General features: G+C 42.1%; 1 protein-coding gene across 1 annotated transcript in view; it reads left to right on the top strand.

Annotated features, from left to right (window-relative positions):
- Positions 1 to 15,219, top strand: part of ADGRV1 (adhesion G protein-coupled receptor V1) — a 681,209-nt gene that overhangs the window by 147,990 nt on the left and 518,000 nt on the right. Inside the window, exons 22-27 of the mRNA XM_075837359.1 lie at positions 39 to 412; positions 491 to 667; positions 9,953 to 10,133; positions 11,325 to 11,527; positions 11,618 to 11,747; positions 14,634 to 14,714. Coding sequence (XP_075693474.1) covers positions 39 to 412; positions 491 to 667; positions 9,953 to 10,133; positions 11,325 to 11,527; positions 11,618 to 11,747; positions 14,634 to 14,714 — 1,146 coding nt within the window. The remainder of the gene's footprint in view (positions 1 to 38; positions 413 to 490; positions 668 to 9,952; positions 10,134 to 11,324; positions 11,528 to 11,617; positions 11,748 to 14,633; positions 14,715 to 15,219) is intronic.

The following is a 15,219-nucleotide window of genomic DNA, read 5'->3' as shown; positions in this document are numbered from 1 at the left end:
AGTAAAAGTTTGTTACACCTAGTTGTTTTGGTTCGTAGGTCCAGGAACTTTGCGTGTTGGTGCAGGAGTAAATGGAGGCAGCAGATACACTGGCTTTCTCCAGGATGTGAGAGTGTATAAACAAAAACTGTCCCAAGCAGAGATTGATGAACTTCATGCCACTCCAGCCAAAAGTGACCTACATCCAATTTCTGGTTATTTGGAATACAGACAAGGAGAAATACATAAGTCATTTGTTGTGTCTGCACGGGATGACAATGATGAAGAAGGAGAAGAACTCTTCATATTGAAGCTGGTATCTGTGTTTGGCGGAGCAAGGATTCCAGAGGAGAATACAACGGCATTAATAAAGATCCTAAAAAGTGATAATGCCAATGGCTTGTTTGGCTTTACTGGACCATGTATTCCTCAGGTAAGAAGCAGAAGAGAACAATGAAATGCCGCATTTTTAATAGGTGCCAAAATGTTTAATGTCTTGTTGTGAATTAAGTCTTCAGAAGAGGGATATACCATCTCATGTGTTGTGGAACGCACACGAGGAGCCCTGGACACTGTGTATCTCTACTATAGCATTATTCAGACAGATCCTGGAGGCACCGATGAGCCAGTAGTTGACTTTACTACAAGCAGTGGAAATATCACCTTTCTACCATTTCAGAGATCAAAGGTAATAATATATGTAAATAAATGGATTTACTCCTGCTGAGAAGATGACTCTTATTTGTTATATCAGGTATAAAATGCATAGTGAAGTGTGGTCTCATAGTTACATTTGTATGGTTATTGTGGCTGCTTTATGACACCTTTACCTAAAACGGATTTCCAATGGTGGTGTTATAAATTATATATCTTTTATAAAGCAATTCTGAGTGTTGCTTACACTCTTTTTATCTTCTTTGGTGTTGGCTGCTCAACTTTGTATTTTTATTTCGGCTTTATTCGGTTACTGCTATGATTAGTGGCTATAGCTTTTTGCTGGTTCATATTGCATTCAGGCAAAAAGTGCCACCTAAGATATGCCCCACACATATGTTACTATATGCCTGTACAGTTTAATACTTCTGTCATTGACTCCAATTGAAAAAAGACATGTAAACTGCGAAGTATTACATTTTTATTTTTGCATACAGTTATGTTGAAGAAGGTTGTTGCCTACATTTTTCTATACAGTTGAGACAAAGGTTTACCAACGTATACTGGCCAAAGAAATGCCAAAAGGTCACTCTTTTGGCATATGTATAAACAATAGAAGCCTATGAGTACATTATACATATATGTCAGGGGTAGTTCCCAGTTTGTAGTTTTAGTTTGCCATATGCACCAGGAAAGCTCACAGCGCATACGTCAAACGTATTCACAGGCTTCCATACACCCAACAAAGGCCAAAAGACTGTCCTTTTGGTCTCCATCAGGCTGGTATATATCGTTATACTCTTTTTATCTGCTGTATGGAGTAGCACAGTCTGCTGCGCTATTCCATACAACGGCATCTAGTAAAAAACGTATACAGCACAGTATACGTTTTATTTATTTTATTTTATTGAAGCCTATGGGCGACAGATGCCTCGGAGGTATACGTTGCGAAATACCTTTGATACAGTGTAAAAAGGGCCTAGTTCAGTCTTAGACATTAGGTGTATCTTTTGCTTATCATGATCCAAATAATGATATTGAGGCATGGATCCTGGGGTAGCTAATCCATAGTTCTGGGTACAGTTTTGTATTTCTTGATTTTCAAAGCAGTGTTTGCGTCAAATGTTTTCCAGAGGGTATTACATGATGTATAAAAAATGTTTGAATTTATCAGAATTCATGATGCCTCCAATTATTAACAAACCACCAACTTGGGAATATTGTACCCCAAACTTGCACCAGGCTTGACTGAAGGCTATAGAAATATGGTAGTCTTTAGCAGCAGTTTCTTCAAAAGATCTCATATTTAGAATCATCAGTTCATAAATCCTTCCACCACATTTCACATATCCGGTTTCTGTGTCATAGTGAGTATATTTTTCTTTTTTTTTGTCCCTTGCTTTTTCTCATTAATGGCATCTTGACAGCTACACATAACTGCAAACTCAGTTGTCTTCTCAATATGAAGGAGAGACAGAAACACTTTTAAGATCTGAAGAGTGGAGCTTGATTTTCTCCTTTCTCTCAAAGATGAATGTCCTGTTTATTTGATGGTTACAGTTGTTTGTTCTACAAGGTCATCCGGGGTTGTTAGGCCCTGTTCAGATTTTGTTTTTTTCCTAGGCCTACCGTGCACATCGGGGACAGTTTTTTTTTAACCCCTAGGCGCACCATGACGCAACTTTACGTACTGGCGGCCAGTGTCTTAGCGCACGAGGACGTACAGTTACTGCGCGGATCCTGGTGCACACTGTCGGCGACATTGTGCACCGGGAATCGGGAGCCCAGCTGTCCCCGACAGCTGACACTCCACTGTTGCCGATCAGCGGCTCATTTCCGCTGATTTCGGCAATTAACCCCTTAATTTCTAGCACATCAGCAGATCTGATCGTGAAATCGTGAGGTTTGCCGTTGGCTAGAATGGCGACCGGAGGCCAAACGATGGCCTCCGCGTCTGCCATGTACAGAAGCCTATCAGGACCAGCCTCCTGATAGGCTTCTTGTCAGAGTGACAGGAAGTCACTGTGTCGTTCCCGATGCACACTGTCTGTGACAGTGTGCATCAAGAACCGGGAGGTGAGCTGTCCACGACAGCTAACATTCCACTGTTAACGATCAGCGGCTCATAGCCGCTGATTTTGCCAATTAACCTCTTAAATGCGGCGATCGATTGTGATCGCCGCATTTAGGGGGTTTGTAGCACATCAGCAGCCCCCATGCAATTGTGGGGGTTGCTGATACTTGTGATGGCATCCGGAGGCCAGACAACAGCCTCCGGGTCTACCATGTATGGAAGCCTGTGAGTACCAGCCCTTGGCTGGTCCTCATAGATGTACTGTCAGAGTGACTGTGATGTCACACTGACAGTTGGAATACATTACACTACTAGGTAGTGTAATGTATTCTAGCAGCGATCAGTGCTGCAGGTAAAAAAAGAAAGTGTAAAAAGTAAAAAAAATTATTATAACCTAATCGGGCTTCGCCGGGGTGACGAATGGAAGACGGCATTTAACACCCGCGTTGGACACTACGAATACCTAGTGATTCCCTTTGGACTTGTAATGTTCCCGCAGTATTTCAGGAATTCCTCAATGATATTTTCCGAGATCTCCTCTATATGTGCGTTGTAGTTTATCTCGATGATATTTTGATTTTCTCACCAGATCGGATGACCCATCGGAGGCATGTCCGTCAAGTTCTTCTGCGACTAAGAGAGAATCGCTTATATGCCAAGTTGGAGAAGTGCATCTTTGAAAATAAGTCTTTGCCATTCCTGGGCTACGTCATCTCAGATCAAGGTCTTAAGATGGACCCTGAGAAACTAAAGTCTGTCCTGGAGTGGCCACATCCTCAAGGCCTAAGGGCCATACAACGGTTCCTGGGATTTGCCAATTTCTACCAGTTTATTCCGAACTTTTCATCTCTGACGGCTCCCATCTCTATCCTTACCAAGAAGGGTGTGAACACCAAGGTATGGACACCAGAGGCAGAGTCCGCATTCATTAGCCTCAAGAAAACCTTCACTTCAGCTTCGATCCTCCATCATCCTGACGTATCTCTGCAGTTCTCATTGGAGGTGGACGCTTCCTCTGTTGGTGCAGGTGCACTTCTGTTCCAGAGGAGCACCAATGGAAAGGCAGTAGTATGTGGCTACTATTCAAGACTTTTTTCTTCTGCTGAGCGCAATTACTCTATTGGAGATCGGGAGCTACTGGCCATCAAATTGGCTCTGGAGGAGTGGAGACATCTTCTAGAGGGCGCAGCTCACCCCATCTTGATCTACACCGACCACAAGAACCTTACCTACCTTCAGTCCGCTCAAAGACTGAATCCTCGTCAAGCCAGGTGGTCACTGTTCTTCACCCGTTTCCAGTTTCTGCTCCACTACCGTCCCGCTGACAAGAATGTGAGGGCCGATGCCCTGTCCAAATCGTTTGAGACGGAAGACATGGTGGAGTACCTTCAGACTATCATAGACCCGTCCTGCATTGTCACTGCTAATCCTCTGCAGATTAGAAACATCCCTCCGGGGAGGACTTTTATTCGGTTGGCAGACAGGAGAAGAATTCTACGCTGGGGACACAGTACTAAACTAGCATGGCACGCTGTTGTCCGGAAAACCCGGGACCTGATTGCTCGTCACTTCTGGTGGCCCACGCTACCTAAAGATGTTCTGGACTTTGTCTCTTCTTGCACGGTGTGTGCTTCTAACAAAGTTACTCACTCCAAGCCGGCCAGCCTGCCTGCTTCAACCTCTGCCTGTACCCAATGCCCCTTGGCAGCACATTGCAATGGACTTTGTCACAGGCCTTCCCCCCTCAGCAGGATGTAACTCTGTCTGGGTGGTGGTGGACCGGTTCACTAAGATGGCACATTTTATCCCGCTGACCGACCTACCTTCTGCTCCCCGACTGGCGAGTCTCTTCATTCAAGACATCTTTCGCTTGCATGGCTTGCCTCTTCACATTGTGTCCGACCGGGAGGGTTCAGTTTACCTCAAAGTTCTGGAGAGCCCTCTGTAAAATCCTGGATGTGAGTTTGGACTTTTCCTCAGCCTATCACCCCCAGTCCAATGGGCAAGTTGAGAGGATCAACCAGATCATGGAGAATTATCTCCGCCACTTCATCTCTTCACAGCACGATAACTGGGTACAGCTTCTTCCATGGGTCGAGTTCTCATACAACAACCACACAAGTGAGTCCACAACTTCCACTCCATTTCGCATTGTATACAGTCCACATCCTAGAGTCCCTCTTCCAGTGTCGACTTCATCTCAGGTACCCGCTGCTGACTCTGCATATGGGGACTTTCTGCAAATCTGGCAACAGACTCGGTCCTCTATCTTGCTGACAGTCGATCGCATGAAGCGAAAGGCAGATACTAAGAGAAGAGAGCCGCCTCAGTATCTTCCGGTTACTAAAGTCTGGCTGTCCTCTCGGAACATTCCCTTGAAGCTACCCTCATACAAGTTTGCTCCAAGGCTCATTGGTCCTTTCGAGATTCTGCAACAGATAAACCCTGTCTCCTATAAGCTGCGGCTACCTCCTACCCTCAGAATCCCCAACTCTTTCCATGTGTCCCACCTGAAACAAGTGGTTCTGAACCGCTACAGCAAGACTTCTAGTTCCACAGTTGCTCCCAGCGGTCCTTCTGATGTATTCGAGGTAAGGGAAATCCTGGACTGCAAAAGGGTAGGAAGAAGGACTTTCTATTTGGTGGACTGGAGAGGGTTTGGTCCTGAGGAGAGGTCCTGGGAGCCAGAAGAGAACCTCAGTGCTCCTGCTCTTATTAAAAAGTTCCTCTCTCGCTCTGGCCCCAAGAAGAGGGGGCGTAAGAGGGGGGATACTGTAGCGTCCATGGCCACGGGCTGTCGGGTTTACTCACCTCCCGATGCCCGTATCCATGGATCCGTGAGCGCTGGTCCCCATCTCCTTCCTAGGAGATGCCAGCACTCACTTCCGCTCTGTTCTGCTGTGTCCCGTAGGGTGCGTGCGCACGCTCGTGCCCGGCCTTAAAGGGCTAGAACGGGCACAAAGGAAATTGTCATCATCATCAACTGCCATGCTTTCCTGGTCTATAAGAAGGCCCCAAGCCTTCTGATCCTTGCCTGGGCATTGTTAGTTTATATCAGTCTGTCTTGCAAATGGTCCCTTAGTGTTTCCCGATCCAGTTGTTACCCGTACCCTGTTACCTGCTCCTGTATCCCGTACTGTTCCTGTGCCTACCAGTGTTGGAGTCGTGTCTACTGCACCTGCTGTCATTTGCCATGTCCAGTGTCTTCTGCCACATCCAGTGTTGTTTGCCACGTCCAGTGTTTTCTGCCATGTCCAGTGTCTCCTGCCACGTCCAGTGTCTCCTGCCACGTCCAGTGTCTCCTGCCACGTCCAGTGTCTTCTGCCACATCGGATACTGCCCGCCACTTCTGGTGCTACCTGCTGCACTGGCCTTTATCCGTGCTGAAGCCACAGCCACCGTCTAGACTAGTTCAGGTACCCAAGCGTTACTATCTACTATTGACTTTCATATAGACTGTGACCTGGTCAGCTGCCTCTCCTCTACGTCGGAGCGGCCTAGTGGATCCACATACCTTGTGACCGTGACATGCTCCTTTGCTTCTGAGGCCGGTCTTTCGGTCCATTGGGAAACTAGGGCCACACATGGGATATTTCTAAAAACTGCAGAATCTGGGCAATAAATATTGATTGCGTTTCTCTGGTAAAACCTTCTGTGTTACAGAATTTTTTTATTACAAATGAATTTCGGCAAAAAAAATAATGAAATTTGTAACTTTCCCTCTACTTTATTTCCTGTGAAACGCCTAAAGGGTTAAGAAACTTTCTGAATGCTGTTTTGAATACTTTGAGGGGTGCAGTTTTTAAAATTGGGTGATTTATTGGGGGATTCTAATATATAAGGCCCTCAAAAACACTTCAGAACTAAACTGGTACCTGTAAAATAGCCTTTTGAAATTTTCTTGAAAATGTGAGACATTGCTGCTAAAGTTCAAAGCCTTGTAACATCCCAGAAAAATAGAAGGACGTTCAAAAAATTATGCAAACATAAAGTCAATATATGGGAAATGTTAACTAGTGACTATTTTGTCTAGTATTACTATTTGTTTTACAAACAGATCCATTTACATTTAGAAAAATGCACATTTTTGCAAATTTTCTCTCAATTTTGCCGTTTTTCACTAATAAATATTGAATTTATCAACCAAATTTTCCCACTATCATAAAGTACAATATGTCACAAGAAAACAATCTTAGAATCGCTTGGATAGGTAAAAGCATTCCCAAGTTATTACCACTTAAAATGACACATGTCAGATTTGAATAAATTGGCTGTGCCACAAGGCCAAAACAGGCGGTGTGGCAAATGGGTTAAATGGGAGCCTGTGGATGACATATGCCACTGTATGGCATATGTCACAGGCATCCATATAAAGTATACACTACCGTTCAAAAGTTTAGGGTCACTTAGAAATTTCCTTATTTTTGAAAGAAAAGCAGAGTTTTTTTCAATGAAGATAACATTAAATTAATACGAAATACACTCTATACATTGTTAATGTGCTAAATGACTATTCTAGCTGCAAACGTCTGGTTTTTAATGCAATATCTACATAGGTGTATAGAGGCCCATTTCCAGCAACCATCACTCCAGTGTTCTAATGGTACATTGTGTTTGCTAACTGTGTTAGAAGGCTAATGAATGATTAGAAAACACTTGAAAACCCTTGTGCAATTATGTTAGCACCGCTGTAAACAGTTTTGCTGTTTAGAGGAGCTATAAAACTGACCTTCCTTTGAGCTAATTGAGAATCTGGAGCATTACATTTGTGGGTTTGATTAAACTCTCAAAATGGCTAGAAAAAGAGAGCTTTCATGTTAAACTCGACAGTCTATTCTTGTTCTTAGAAATTAAGGCTATTCCATGTGAGAAATTGCCAAGAAACTGAAGATTTCCTACAACGGTGTGTACTACTCCCTTCAGAGGACAGCACAAACAGGCTCTAACCAGAGTAGAAAGAGAAGTGGGAGGCCCCGCTGCACAACTGAGAAACAAGACAAGTACATTAGAGTCTCTAGTTTGAGAAATAGATGCCTCACAGGTCCTCAACTGGCAGCTCCATTACATAGTACCCGCAAAACGCCAGTGTCAACGTCTACAGTGAAGAGGCGACTCCGGGATGCTGGCCTTCAGGGCAGAGTGGCAAAGAAAAAGCCATATCTGAGACTGGCTAATAAAAGGAAAAGATTAATATGGGCAAAAACACACAGACATTGGACAGAGGAAGATTGGAAGAACTATTTAGGGAAGAAGCAGGCAGCTGGTATTCTATCTGTAATGGAGTGGCCAGCACAGTCACCAAATCTCAACCCCATAGATCTGTTGTGGGAGCAGCTTGACCGTATGGTGCACAAGAAGTGCCCATCAAGCCAATCCAACTTGTGGGAGGGCCTTCTGGAAGCATGGGGTGAAATTTCTCCCGATTACCTCAGCAAATTAACAGCTAGAATGCCAAAGGTCTGCAATGCTGTAATTGCTGCAAATGGAGAATTCTTTGACGAAAGCAAAGTTTGAAGGAGAAAATTATTATTTCAAATAAAAATCATTATTTCTAACCTTGTCAATGTCTTGACTATATTTTCTAGTCATTTTGCAACTCATTTGATAAATATAAGTGTGAGTTTTCATGGAAAACACAAAATTGTCTGGGTGACCCCAAACTTTTGAACGGTAGTGTACGTTATGGGTTTTTTAATAGCTTTTCATGATAAATATGTTAAACGGATACCATTATAGACTATTGGTGATTGATGCCACTGTTAGGCACCTGTCCAAGCCTATGTTTAACATATACGTCGGGAGCTTTTCCTAGCATATACATTAAAATTAGGCAAAAAAAAGAAATGTAGAAATCTTATTTTATCTATATTTTATAATATTTTTCTAATTCCTACTATTTTCACTTAATTTCATTTGACTTTCTCCTTCCTAATTGGAATTGAATTATTTTATATCTAATTTTCACAGAACTATCTTTAACTATTTCAGATCAAATTTCCATGTTGTTTGGGTTGTTTCTTTAGTGAATGTTAGTGTCTCATTGAAGGGTAATGTCAAAGACACATTTGAGAACATCTTTTGCTTGAAGGAGACAGCCGTAGCTTATTGATTTTAAGATGAGAAAGATGGAAGAGTAAGGTTGGGGTTCCACATGAGATCCCTACCTCAAAATGGTGGTATTAAGTGAAAAAAGTAAAATATGGAGAAACTAAATACTGGTAAATTTTCCTTTTTAATGTTTAGGCTTTAGTCTCATTTTCTGATAAACATTTCCTGATTTTCTGTTTTCTACCTGAGCTTCCTGCTTTTTTCTGACACTTAAAAATGGTTGATAAAGGGGTTATCCGATGAATCATTTTCATGCCAAGATTCCACAAATTCTGTTAATAGATGTTTTAAAGTAATTTGCAGCATTTCTATACTAATAACTTTCTCAACTTTTTTTGCTTCCCTCTGTCCCCCTTGGTTCTGCTGCTAATCTGAGCTGCTGGGGGAGGGTCTCGAAGCTGAATCAATCTCCTTCCCCTTCTGGCAGCTGACATATAGTCCCTTCTTACTTTCCCTGCAGATAGGTAACATGGGATCCAAAGTAGTGAAGATATATACTGTGTGATAACCACAGTATGCACTCCCTTATAAAACCAATAAAAATATAATTATATAAAACAATAAAGACAGAGTGGGCATGTGCAGGGTTCATATCAGCTGTCAAGATGCAGAACTTTACAGTCCTTACCAGCCTAGAAGAAGGAGTCTCCTCAGTTTCTAATGCCATGATACTGCAGACACTCTGCTGCTTTCCTGACAAGCAGGGCAGAAAACTATTTCCTTTGGCTGAAATGCAGTGGACAGAGGATCACTACGCAGAGAACGGGCTGCAGGGAAAGTGACTTAGCATATGTGTCCACCAGCACTCTGCTCATTGGGTGGATGTGCACATTGCTATACACTTTGAACACCAGATGGTGCCATGCTATATCAGTAAAGGTCAGAAGTCTTCACTCGATCCTTTTTTTTTTAACAGCATATAAATGTTACATTGTTTACATTTAATCATCTCTACAATGAATATGATATTAAATGGTAGGACAACCACTTTACCTTGTTTTTAAAGAGGATATCCGACCAGGATAACCCCGTTTCCTGCTCCCTGCTGATTTGTTTATTTGTTCATATGCAGTAATGTGCAGTATATTTCCTGACCTGGTTTTAATAAATATATTTTCTATTTGCAATTTCGTATAGGTGCTAAATCTGGATGTTCTAGATGATGATATCCCAGAACTCATGGAGCATTTTCGAGTAACTCTCACACATGCCATATCTGCTGATGGGAAACCTGGATCCACTCCTACCAGTGGAGCTAGCATAGATCCTAATAAGATATCAGAAGATATTACAATTAATGCAAGTGATCACCCTTATGGTAAGACCATACCGTGATGAGATGGCTGTATTATTCTATATTTTAAACTTGAAAAACCCATTATCATAATGGATCACGATAGATTATGCGGGTCCATTAAATGGATCATAATAGATTATGATGGATCATGATGGACGCTTTATAACTATCACGGATCCTGTAAAAACTGAAGCCGTCACTGGTGTCATACCTGTGTGAACAAATTGAATACAGCATTACAGTGAATGAAAGTTTAACTACCATATGTCATTGCGTCATAGACTTGCACATATAATCAGGACAATATTCCTTAATACTTTCCCTTATTTTTTTGCTTTCATTCTATCCATTGCAGTTTTGTTTTTACCTCAATAAGAAGCTAGAATCGGCATTCCTTGGGTATAACATAAAGCTTTACTGGATACAGATATTTCTATACATAATACACTCCTCATCACAGCTTAATTTTTTAGATGTACAGCTTATAACATGCAACAAATAAATTTTATTTTTTGTATAATAAAAAGTTATAAACATGTTTTATATACTTTCTATATCAATTTCTCGTGGTTTTCAAGAGAAACCCTCTCTCTGCTTGCTGTCATTAAATAGGATCCTTCATTGTTTACTTCCAGTGGATAAACTTCTGTTCTGGTCATGTGATAATCACACAGGTTCGAGATTTGTTACAGTATGTGTATTGGAGCTCTGTCTTGCAACGAGGCGTGCACCTGTGCATTGCATCTCATTAGGACACCATTAAAGGGAAACTGTCAGCAGTTTTGAGGCCTCAAAACTGCGGACAGGGTTATATAGGGGAGGGGAAGGGAATTTTAAACACACCTTTTTTCAAACCGACGTTTGATTCCCCCGACGCGGTGGTTGCAAGTGCCACTCTCTGCTCTGAGTGACGACTCTAGCGGCCAATCACGTGACCTCTAGAGCAAAACAGAGGGATGGGGCTTGCAGAGTGAAGTGCAGGAGAACTTGCACATTAAGTCCGACCTCAGAGGCAATCGGTGTGCCGCGGGAATGAAACATATTTTTCTCGTAAGTTAAAAATGTCCTTTCCCTCCGCTATATCACACTGTCAGCAGTTTTGAGACCTTAAAAGTTCTGACAGGTTCCCTTTAAAATTAAACAGTATGGTTACTGTACACAACATGAGAGGTGTACAATAGCTGCTTTATGATTGGTATCTGTTTCATACAGGACTACTTCAGTTCTCTGTGGACCCTCCTCCAAGACCAGGTGATAACATGAGTATTCCTACAAAATCTGTTCCCACTATAAAAGTCACGGAGGAAATTGGACAAATCAGGCTGCTGGTGGTTCGAGCACAAGGACTTTTGGGACATATAAGGGTTGAATACAGGACATCTCCAATGACTGCGTTCAGTCCACAGGACTATCAGGTAACTATGATGGAATGACATATTCTGCATGTGTGGTCTTAGGATAAGGTAGCTAGTTCTCACATATGTTTACTATTTTTGTACCTTAAGGAAACAGCTGATTTTTTGGAATTCCAACCTGGAGAGCGATATAAACACATTTATGTTAGCATCACTGATAATGCTGTACCTGAACTGGCCAAATCGTTTAAAGTTGAACTGTGGAATACTGATGCAGGTGGTAAGTTTGACACAGTCTCCCCTATTTAATTTTCGAAATTCTAACACTTGACATTGAACTTTTCTGTGTTGATGGCATTCTGCATTTGGTACATTGTGTTTTTGATTCTGACTATTTATTCGAACACCCAGTGAGTGCATTTGTAGTTGAGTGCAACTATTCAATCTATAAATGATACTGTATATATTTGGGAGGGGACCTTATAGCAAAGAATAAAATAGCGCACCGTTCTGGAGCTGGTTAACACTACCTTACTTCTGATCACCTTGAACTGCAGGATATGCTGCTTGTACCCCCTTATCCGCTTTTCTTGATCCTTAGATTAATTCCCCACAGCCCTATTTGTTGACGTTATGGGGCTTGTGGAGAGGGGATCACAGCACAGGTTCTCACCACCCATCAAAATAAGGGTTGCAACCAACCTCTTCTGGGCTCCTATTGCCAGGAGTCACATAGCAGCCACATGAGCTTCCTCTATGCAGGGCCGGTTTTAGGCAAAGTATGGTCCTGGGCAAAATTACAAGAGGGGCCCCAAATTTTAAAATAATCTATCCCGTGGATAGGTCATCAGTTATCTGTGCCTGGACAATCCCTTTAAGGCCTCGTTCACATCAGCATCAGGCTTTTGTTCATGGGTTCCGTTAGACCTTTCCGTCGGAGGAACTCATGAACGGAAAGCCAAATGGCAAACATAGCTCTTATTTGCATTACCATTCATTTAAATTTCAATTTCAGTCGACTGAGCTATTGTTTCCGCTAAAAAAAAATTAACTTTACGTAACGGAAACAAACGGAACCCAACTTCAACGTAAGCATTACCATTGAAATCAATGGTAATGCAAATGGAAGCTATGGTTTCCATTTGGCTTTCCATTTATGGGTTCCCATGACGGAAAGGTCTAATGGAACCCATGAACGGAAGCCCAACGCAGATGTGAACGAGACCTAAGAGTATTCATGCAGCTCTCATATTCAGTCTTTAGCACTATATGGCCTGGCTTCATAGTATTACTGCAAAAACATGTATTCAGACAGTGTATGAATGCAGCACACTGCCATAGAATATTATCTCTAGGGTCTGATTTATTTATTTTATTTTGTGGTCAAAGTGACTTAAATCTGGGGTTTGATTCTGAACAAGGAGGAGGTACATATAATATGTTTGGATGATATGTGTATGATACACCCATATTATATGTACCTCCTTCTTGCTCAGAATCAAACCCCAGATTTAAGTCACTTTGACCACAAAATAATAAATCAGACACTAGAGATAATATTCTATGGCAGTGTGCTGCCTATGTATAAATGTACCTTCTCCGCTCCTGCCTGCTACACTCCCTCTGGGTGCCAGTTTACTGTTTCCTGATGCAACCCAGCATACATGACGTTATGACGCTGACAGCATCAGGAGACACAGTACACGTGCCAGGACTCAGAGGAGACACTCAGGTAGGGTCTCTACCATAAAATCAGCACGGAGGAGCGCCGCTGGATTGCCGATATCAGTGATAATATCCGCGATATGGCGGCGCTCCATGCTGATTCTTTGGTAGAGACTGTTACTGCTTTTCAGCTACCCACCAGCTTGCTGTCACAGACGGACAGCTGAACAGCAATGCTAAAGGAGGGGTTCCCTTTAGAGATTGGGGCCCTGGGCAATTGCCCAGTGTGCCCCCCCTAATGCCGGACCTGCCTCTATGATACATATACCCTTGCAACTACATAATATAATGTAACTCTTTATGTCTATCCAATAATTTTTTTGATATTGCACCAGCTCAGAGCCAACAAAAACTAAGCTCTGTATAAATCTCAAATGGAATGTATGTTCCATTGACCTGGTGCAATTCAACAAAGAAATGCATTACTTCAATTCAGATGGGGCATTAGTCAGTAGAGCTGCAGAAAGTGGATGACACCTGGGAAAACCAAGTGCTCACAGCCCCCTATAAAAAGCGAGCTCATGACCCAACACACTCACACAAGCAAGCAAACACACACACACACACACACACACACACACACACACACACACACACACACACCTATATAGAGAGTAGTAGTCACCCCTCGATTTGAGATGGGGACTATGTGGAGAGGTGGCTAGGCTTCACCCCAGTTCTCAATATAGGTGCGAGTCTTAGAGCTGGGACCCGCATCCTGTAGATATGCCATAAATGTCTGACATGGGAATAACCCTTTAGTATGTCACAATTATCAGTGCTTTGTTTCTCTGGTCCATCAAGGTTACACACGATAGTGGGGTATGTCCTGAGCCTATTAGTAATAATACATTAGAAGCGTAGCAGCAGTGTCTATGTGGGATCCAAAAGGACATCAATGAAGCACAATGATTCTGGTCATAATATTACCCAACAAAGCGCTGGTCAGTTACAAGCCAGCCAATCCATTTTGTGACCTCTGGTGAATTCTAGCCTGGGCCAGTTGAGATGTATACAACCAGTGTGCTAAGTATGTGAGACGGTAAAACGTAATCATGGCCGTGTTGGCCTGGCTACTTAGTTTATAGAAACCCCTGACCTCAGGCTGTTCCCTAGCATAGGAAGCCATAGTATTATTTCTGGCTATGGTACAACACCTCTCCTTATGAAGCTTTATTCTATGAATACCAAGGTCCTCCTTTCTGGTCTGTATCTAAAGCAATCAATATTTAAGCAGTAGGTTTAGATACACTGTATCTCCATAAAGCAGATCTTAGTTACATCATTCTGCTGTAACCTTACACTTACTCTACTGTTGAAACCTAGTAAATGTAAAGTTTCTTCTTCTGATCTACTTGTTAGTAATTGTGCTATCAGTCTCCTGTCTATCTCTTATATGTGTACATATGTATATGTGTCTTCTGTGTGTCTCTTCCTGAAGTGGCTGAACTCTTTAGGGACGATGCGTTTGCTAGTGGTGACGGTGACATGGAACTGTTCCTTCCAGCTGTGCACCAAAGGGGTAAGCACTTCCTTCTCAGTCCTTTCTTTCTACTTGAGTAAAGCAGTTTAAAGGCTATGTACCTTTTTTTTTAAATAAATAGATCAGACAGTGTGATTTGTGTAACTTCTCAATTCGTTTTTATTAAAAATTTGTTTTACTTTTGAAGATAAAGCTGTTTATACAGAGCATCTGTATATAGCGCTATTCACTGAATCTGTCAGTCCCGTGGACCTGACGGGCTCAGTGTCGGCGGGTCCTGCGTGTCTCTGATCCACCTGTAATCTATGACATCTAAGTTTATAATATACACCATTTAGAGCAGGGGTCTCAAACTCGGCCGGGTAAGTGGGCCGCATATAGAAAAAATGGGAAGTTCACGGGCCGCATTACTTTCAAATTTGATAGAATACAAAATTATTGTTAATAAATTACTTATTTGAACTACAATAACACTATATTACTATAATAATAATAATACTACATTACTATAAAAATTAATACTACATTATTATAATAATACCAC

The sequence above is a fragment of the Rhinoderma darwinii genome, chromosome 1, assembly GCF_050947455.1.
Source record: "Rhinoderma darwinii isolate aRhiDar2 chromosome 1, aRhiDar2.hap1, whole genome shotgun sequence".
NCBI lineage: Eukaryota > Metazoa > Chordata > Amphibia > Anura > Rhinodermatidae > Rhinoderma > Rhinoderma darwinii.
This window is presented reverse-complemented; position numbering and strand designations above follow the sequence as displayed.